The 8,596-nt window shown below is 44.3% G+C and overlaps 2 protein-coding genes across 8 annotated transcripts in view; one reads left to right on the plus strand and one right to left on the minus strand.

Moving 5' to 3' along the window:
• Positions 1-5,449, plus strand: part of LOC111252400 (sodium-coupled monocarboxylate transporter 2-like) — a 44,995-nt gene extending 39,546 nt beyond the window's left edge. For 6 of the 7 annotated variants that reach the window (XM_086993333.1, XM_022810224.2, XM_086993331.1 and 3 more), the window contains 4 exons: positions 53-138; positions 446-612; positions 983-1,610; positions 2,297-5,449. In XM_086993333.1, the coding sequence (XP_086849459.1) occupies positions 53-138; positions 446-612; positions 983-1,570 (841 nt within the window). In that variant the 3' untranslated portion in view covers positions 1,571-1,610; positions 2,297-5,449. The remainder of the gene's footprint in view (positions 1-52; positions 139-445; positions 613-982; positions 1,611-2,296) is intronic. The other variant, XM_022810222.2, reaches the window with a different exon arrangement.
• Positions 3,694-8,141, minus strand: LOC111253178 (uncharacterized). The gene is made up of 2 exons (XM_022812234.2): positions 4,987-8,141; positions 3,694-4,739 (listed from the first exon to the last, which is right to left on the minus strand). The coding sequence occupies exon 1, from the start codon at positions 7,399-7,401 to the stop codon at positions 5,599-5,601; it is 1,803 nt and encodes a 600-aa protein (XP_022667969.1). The 5' UTR covers positions 7,402-8,141; the 3' UTR covers positions 3,694-4,739; positions 4,987-5,598.
• Between the last annotated feature and the right edge of the window lie 455 nt (positions 8,142-8,596).

Raw genomic sequence — 8,596 nt, forward strand, 5'->3', positions numbered from 1 at the left:
ATTTTATTCCTAGTTCTAATTAACTTGGTTGTTAATTTACCACAAATTTCAGCATCTACACAATATCATACATGTGGATTCCCGTCATTAGCTTTGTTGTCACTTTCTTTCTTGGCGTCCTATTTACAGCTGTACAAGGTATTAAACGTTTTCTTTCTCATTTTTAAAGATGTATTTCGAATCAGATCCGAGTTAAAATCGACGCAAGCATGATAAACGTATTAATGTATTAATTGTACTTTATTGGATCGCATTCAAACTCTAAAGCATCCTCCTACATGCGTTTCGATACTCTAGAATATATAGCCTTATTGATTAAGAATATCTTTATATGCTAAAAAGCTTAGATTCTAGCGAAGAAAAAAAGATCTATTAGCCGTACTGAGAGCTTCTCTAGGAGATAATAAAAAGTAACTCTATTAAATATAACAATGAATACGCTTAGCGCCTTTCTTTGATGCGCGACCCGTAGGGCTCAAACATTCCGCGGCCGTGGACCCGCGTCTAGTCAGCCCCGCTCTTCGGGGATTCTATAAAAACTGGCTCAAACGATTAAAAGCTGAACGAAGTCTCAACAGTAAAGTGGACACCATGATATCCTCTATATACAGGGTAAGCCATACATGAGAACACATGCCTTTCAGTATATATATAATGTGCGTGTGTACCGTTACCACGCTAGTTTTATGAAAGCACAAACGTCCTATGCGATTGCTTCCATTATATAAGTATTATGAAATAATAAGACTATTTTTCGAGTTAAATTTTTTTTTGCTTATTGGTTTCGTATATTAGATAAACTGGCTCTGAGTTGATTTATAAATGGTTGGCGAAGCAAGCAGTACAGCGTTGCTTAAAAAGAGGCAGAGGCTGTTCCTCCCAAAAGACGTAAATCCATCTGAACACAGGGTACTATAACAAAAGAGAGCCTAAAAATAAAACTTATTGGTCTAATCTATGTCTTGGGCATTATTTTCCGTAGGTTCACCTAATATCAGGGCCCTCAGCTAATAGTACGCTGTCAGCTACATCGACACACCAGCGCTGCTCTACAGTGCAGAGTCTACCGTCGAATCAGCGATTGGCAATCGGTATGCCAACTCATGTATCACCTGCAGGTCCCCCCATTGGAGTTACACCAAACAGCGCCCTTCTGCAATCCACCGGTGAAATGCGAGCAGCACATTCGTTGTACAATCTCAATACGTTGAGTTCCATAAACACACTCGAGTCAACGACGACCGCGACACTTACCCGCTCACTAGCTTCATCCTCGTCCAACTCGGACAACAATAATCACAGTCATCCTACGATCGGCAACAACGGTAGCAATAACAACAGCCATGGTAGTAACGGTCATCGTAGAACTAGTGGCAGTGGCCTGTCACATAACGCTACTGGGAATGGTCCTGTCGCAGAAAATGCTGCAGCGACGTCTAGCCGTTCTGCTTTGAACGGCGGGGGTGGAGCTGGGGCTGCTGGTGGCAGCACAGTCGGCGGAGGTTTCCTTGTTCCTGGCGACGACGCGATCACTGCACGAGCAGATCCAACCGTAATTACCTACGTTTGAAACAAACCCCAGACGATGCTCCATGTGGATGGAATCTATGGTAAAGCGACTGATGTTGTTGATTTTGTGTCTTTAAGTTATTTTACCGATAACATTTCTATCAACTGCGATTTCTGTTACACGCAGATACGCACACAGGCACACTTGTTGGTTGATCAAGATTTCGCGCGATGTAATGTAGTCGTGTAATATGTCGTGTACTTATGAAAATCGTTACGTAGGAAAAGATGAATTTCTATTCACTTCTTAATAGTACAATGCGAATAGCACGCTACGAGTAGAGAGCTTTTCATCACTGGTATTTTTATCAAAGTAGTGCATCCATTCGTCATTCTTTCTAGAAATACGTTGTTCGAATCGATACTACTATAAACAATTGCGCTGCTTAAAAAGCAATGGTTAAAACTTCGATAGCTCTTTACACGCGCACCGTCAGAGGCTTGCATCTGCATGTATAAGGCAGGTAATGTGGCAGGGCACTCGTGATGACGAAATAGCAAGTGCTATTAAAACAAGTGATATTAGAAGTGTTGTTCTTTCGAAGAGCTATCCATATTATATTTCGGAAGTTATCGCTAAGCTATTGTTCGTCGAGTTCAACAGTATTAATATTAAAATCATATAATATTAAAATATTTTAAAAAATGTTGAGAATTTGAATTGTTTGCTCTTGATGCGGCTATACTTTGACCATTTCCTGTTATCTTCTCTCTTCAAACTCCACAGCGTGTCTCCACATATCTCGTTTTCTATCATCCGCTATCGTTACGATTAGACGTAAGTAGGTCACGAGAAAGCCATCAATGACGACGCTCAACTTCCTACATGGAACAAAGCCCATGGAAGCATTGATCAAAATCACCGTCAAAAAGAAGTTCTGCATTTTGTCCAAAACGGATTGATATTGTAAATAGAAGATGTGAACGATCATCGAGACAATTCTAAGTGTTCACACCAAAGAGTCACGCGCTGTTTCTTATATAGATATATATATATATATATATATATATATATATATATATATATATATATATAGCCTTTAACATGACATATGTATTTTTGAAGCAATAACAACGAATTGAATCAATAAATTTCATTGTATTTCTGTTGAAAGAATATAAACCTATTAATTGCTTTAGGCCAATTAGATGGCGCATACTATACATTTCGTAGTGCTCGCTTAGTCCTGCAAGTGTTTACAAGCATACAATAACTACTGTTCATTTTGATTTGTACGATATCCATACGATACAACGATACCCATAACATATACTAGCCACTATAATTACAGGTACAATCTGTCAAGAGTTCAGGCAACCAGGTACAATACATGGATTAACCATGAAACGATCCTCAGCTGTCAACTTCAAAGTTTACTAATACAGAAAACCGTAATCGCTATTCAAAAGAAACAATTTGTAAGTAGAGTGTAGAGAGAGAAGTATCGAAATTTATTTGGCCCGATCGAGGCTGAAAACTATTGACAGTCGACAGCTAATTGTACCCGCTGGAGGTGTCGTATGGTGCTCCGTGCGTAATCTTCATTGTGCACTTCATCGCTTCACAATCACTGGTACAGATAGTTCTTATCCATTTCAGTCGAATACACTTCTTATAGATTCTAACAAAAACGTATTGGCACGAAATGCGGCACGTAATTGCTGAAGCTGCAACTTTGGCACGTTAAGGCTTACCTTGACAGCAATGCTTAGCGTCAACGACCTGAACCTCAAATTTAAAACAGTGGAGCAGGCAACGTTGGAGGTCCTCTAGCTTCTATTGCAATTGGTTTCCTATCGTCTTGAGCAGCACAACCTGATCATATCCATAACGCGTCGCTACTAAATATGGCCCGAATAGTACCACGGCCAAAATTGTTCGTATCGATATTTAACGTACAATTTCCATAAAGAGTACCAGGTATTATATCGTAATCTAGTTGTCGTCGACAGCGTGAAATGTTTTAGACTTTTTTAGGGGTAGAAGACGCTATCAATGTAACTATTTATTGTTGTATATCACGTTCACAGTATTCCAGTATAAAGGCTATTCAAACCGCATGCCAAATATAAGCGTTCGTCTTCAGCTAGAGTAATAATAACAATAATAAAGACGCACAGACACCCATGTGAAGTATTACATGCCTCAGCTTGATCTCTTTTATTAGTTGATATTTATATTACTTCACAAATAACTGTATGTTCGTGTACGAAGAACATCTGTTTCTACACCTACTATGCGGTTCTCTCCGTCTCGTTTATCGTGGTCATTATGGCCACATTCCACATCTGTGACCGTCTTCAGCGACTACGCGCACTCACTACCTTTAAGTGGACAGGACTAACGGTACAAGATGCTAGACTTGAACATATATCAATGATTGCATCATTCTTAGCCTTTGCAACATTTGTGCAGACGACGGCCTAATTTTACCTTGTTTCTTAACCCAATCGCGCTTGCTAACTCTGACTACACCCTCATAATACAGGAGAGTGTGCACCCATTGTGCTTGATTATTTTCTCGCATAGTACACTTGAAATGCGTTTATTCAATTGTTGTTCGATTGCAGTTCACTGATCAATATGTATATAATTTTCTTTTATGCCCCTTTGTTGGCTATATCATCACCATCCTTGCCCGCGTCGTCATCATAGTTCTTAGTTGTGTTATTATTGTCATTCTTTTGAAATAGCACCGGATATGGCGGAAAGCCCCACGTGTTGTAAAAGTATAACAGTAGTCTGTTCTGATCTGTTCGTATATAATACATAGGGCTGAATTGACCGACATGTTGAAAATGACGTGCATTCTATTCTCAACACTGACCCACTTTGCCCCGTCAGAAAGGTATATATATGTATATTTATAAGAGAAAGAGCAACTAACAAATTTCACAATTACAGAAATTCAATGAATTACACCTCTGTTGCGTCAAACTGTGCGTTGTGCCACCCTCGCGTAAAGTTTTAACTTCAGTAGTTTCATCACCTTTATAAAGAACGTTTATACCAGGAACTCTCGTAAAGCAAAGAGCAATGCAAGTAGTTAACGAGCAGACCAGTTTACAGATCTTCACAGAATTGCTACCGATTTTCCATCTGTCGACTTGATGGAGGCTGCAAGCGATACCATGTATAATAATCATTCGTTCGGCTTCGTTGCAAGTTCCTAATTTTAAGCGAAAAATATAAAATGTCAATTCCCTGTTAGTTATCTGGAATGCTAAACGGCCAATGTTATAGACAGCGCTACGTCTATGCGGGCCTGGAAAGATGGAATGAAGATTAGCAGCAAAATACTATTTTAGCATCTATAATGCCTATTTATGTGTATTTCATACTGTGCTCTTACATAATAAAACTTGTTAAATGAACAGTAATATTGAAAAAATATATGAATATAGTCCAACCATCACCTTCCTTACGGCTGAGTTGTTGATAGTCACATGACATCGTTCAGCATGAGACCAGCTGCGAGCTGACATGTTCGCTGAACTGTTTCTTTGTGGAACTGCAATTAGGCCATTGTCGTATGGTATTTTGGACCGACAGCTATAGCTGTAAGCCTGGGGGTACTTTCTATTTGACTCCTTTCTTTGGCAAAAACCGAGTCAACTCATCTGACTATCCGGTTGTTCTCAAGTGTAGAGGCGTCTACACGCGTGTTTTACTGCATTAGATCAGTTCATTTGCTCAAGTGCTAATACGATTTGCACAATTACACCAACCTATGCGTGAGTGGACACGTCCAACTCGAGGATGTCCTTGTAACTTCAGTCTGTGGTCTGTAACCACAACATTCGCATTTGTCCATAAACTGGACACCACTTGAACAGCAATATCATGAGAGTACCCTTAAAGTCACAATTAATATAATAATGGTGATGATAGTTGATGCGCAGCTCAAACGCTGAAATTCGTTGGGGAGACTTCACGGATAGTTCGGTTTAGTGAGGCGCATTTGCAGCCGCACGGGCGGCGTAAGTTTGTAACCCGCTCGCGGTCGCCTCAAACGCAGAGTTGTCTAACTAGCGTCTGGCGACTCGTTCGTAACTTTGCCATTCCTGTTGTCGACGAAGATCGTCGGGGTACGCGCTGTCGCCGTTGTTACCGTATACCCTGTTGTACATACCGGCAGATACTTCGGCAGATGCTAGCGACGAGCCCATGTCAGTAGAATAGTCGCGCGGCCCCGCAGGCGACCTGCGATAGGAGTCGTCCCGGCGACTGTACAGTCCCAACTCTTCGTACGCATTGACAGTTGCTGGCCCGCGTGACTCAAAGCGACTCGAGGCCACGTAGGCAGCACGATCATAAGCGCGACTGGCATAGTCCGGCTCTACGTAACGAGCTCGCTTACCTCGAGGCTCATCAAGATAGTCGGGATTGACCCGGTTGCTCGATGCTGGTAGCCGCGAATTGGGACCAGCGAACTCGGCTGCCGCAGCCACCGCGCCTCGGGATCTTGGAAAAGCTGCCTTGTTGTTGCTGTTGTACGATGCCGGCGCGCCGCGATTATTATGCTGATGCTGCTTACCACCACCACCACCACCACCGCCGCCGCCGCCGCCGCCGCCGCCTCCTCCTCCTCCGCTTTGGACGCCACTACGTCCTCCGGCTCCGCCGTTTGAGCCACCGTTCGAGAATTTATTATGACCGCTGGTGCCAGAACCCCCGTTCGAGAACTTATTATGGCCGTTCGTGCCACCGCCGCCAAATTTCTTCGACCCCTGGCCGCCCTTACCCCTTCCGGAGCCACCTCTTCTGCGGCCACCGCGCGGCTGCGAGCCCGAACCCGGCACCGGATGTCCAGCCTTTAGTAGGGCTGCCTTGGCCAGCTTCTGCTGTTTGCGCAATCGCTGCTCATCAATCTGCGACTGCTTTTTGGCCTTTTGGTCGCGTGCGACTTGCATCTCTTTGGCCGATGCCTCCATCGACTTGAGTTCATCGCCGGTCAGTTCAAGCTTCTCGCAAAGAAACTTCTTAAGCGATTCGCCAACAAGCTGACCACCTTTTGGCGTCCACATGGCCTCATTAGTCTCCATGGTACCCTCGCGGCGTGAGATATAACGTAGATCGAGCAGACGGAGCCAAGGAGTTTTCGCTGCCCAGTCCGCCATACGCTCATTGATCTCGCGGGCTTCGGCGTTGAATGCCGTTTCTGGTAGCGTCGCCCAGCTCACCGATAGGCACTTGTCGTGGATGTGGATTTTCTCTAACAATCCCTGCACCTTCGTTATGTATGCACCTCGCTCATAATCCTCTTTCGTGGTGTCGGTTAGACCGCCGAACCAGAGCGTGTGGAAGCCACGTCCAGTGACGCTATTATGGTCCAAGCCGATGAGCAGGTGTTTTGCCATGCCGTCGACACCATCGGTAGCTTTCGTACGCCAGAACGAACGCGGAGCCCGACCAATTTGATGGAACATGTTGTACGGAGACTTGCGTAGTTTCGCGAACATGCCGTCGGAGATAGCCATGAAGTGTGGGCGTGGATCGGGTGCCGGTGCTTCCTCAATACGGGCGACTACCTGTACACCGCCTTCGATCTGGCCCTCGAGCTCGGCGATCCGAGCAGTTTTCTCAGCAACCTGTTTCTGGCACTCGGCCAGCTGACTTCGCAGCTCACACACGTCGCATTCAGCGGCCTCATCGTTCTTAGCCTCTAACTCAATGGCTGAATTGTAGCACGACTCGCACATCACGATCTCATTGGACGTATCGCCAGATTCGGCGGATTCAGTGGTCTCCGGCTGGGGCGTTTCCGTAGCCACTGCGTCTGCCGATTCTGAGAACGCCTTCTGGAGGCTCTCCGTCTTTGTTGCGTCCATCGTAACCGTAATGGCAAACGCAGTTAGAGCAATCAGAAAGCCACAGTAATACCACAGATAGTGCGGATTATTATCTGTGCGAGTCACTTATCTTAGTACTAGTTCGGTAAGCTAGTTAGCTAGCCACCAGATACCAAACAACTGCACAATATAAGCGTGCTACAAATTAGCCGACGAACGGATTTGGGTTAGTTGGGCTGAGAATAACACTGCGCAATGCACACACACACACATACACAGTTTGTTGTCGCTGGCGAGCACAACGTCCGAAAATCGATCAGGGCCACAACTGGAAGTTACGTTTGCAGAGAAACTGAAAACAATTCGAATCGTGCCCCTGTTCAAACGGAGCTCGCTATGCCTTAGCGCACAAAAACCTTTTTCCCGCAGATCGCATACATCGAATACGATACGACTAAGTATTATGCGTTAATACAAGTCACTCAGTGAAGTTTTTCCCTCTCTCTCTCTCTCTCTTTCTCTCTCTCTCGAGATGTCCGAGATGATGGTAGGTCTCGTATGAACCGTGAGGCACAAAAATGGCCGGCCAATCACAGCCAACAAGCGACGAGCGAAAGATAAACGATCGAATTGAACTGGTGGTGATAGATAACGTAGGATGGTTTGCGCACCGATTCACACACCCGATACGCGACGCAATGACAGCTACAAATGCTACGAAATGCGGCTGACGGGCACGTTCGATCCCGGTAAACGCGCTCCCAAAATGAGTGTTTTCGTATCAACTACTGCAACGCCTGCTGCAACGATGACATGACATACTAGAGCAAGCCAAAGGCGTAAACAGGCGGTGCTTCGAAATGCTGGCGCGAAACCACACATTCATTCGGATTCGACGCTTAGCGTAGGCAAGTGATTGGAAAATGGACCGATGGATTCGACTACAGTAAGTAGGCCGGCTGGAAATGTGACATTCCGCATGTATTGAATATATAAGCTGACTGTAGCGATAAAAAAAAGTAGTAACCACGAAATAAATGTTTTGAGATTTACGCTCGGAACTGCGTTAGTATAAAATCAGCCCGAACAAAGCGGTTTCATAAAGGAAACGTAGCGCGCCAAGTTTCAACTTGTAGGAAAATTTGTTTACCACTTAATTTGCTTTATATATACGTAGTTATGGAACTTTATATACATGCAAGCATATGTACAAGCATAAGCACATCTCTGTATC

Source organism: Varroa destructor, unplaced genomic scaffold, assembly GCF_002443255.2.
Source record: "Varroa destructor unplaced genomic scaffold, Vdes_3.0 BEIS01000006.1, whole genome shotgun sequence".
Taxonomy (NCBI): Eukaryota; Metazoa; Arthropoda; class Arachnida; order Mesostigmata; family Varroidae; genus Varroa; species Varroa destructor.

Bases quoted from the DNA above. Each gene is read 5' to 3' on its own strand.
- LOC111253178 (XM_022812234.2), bottom strand. From the start codon at position 7,401: ATGGACGCAACAAAGACGGAGAGCCTCCAGAAGGCGTTCTCAGAATCG.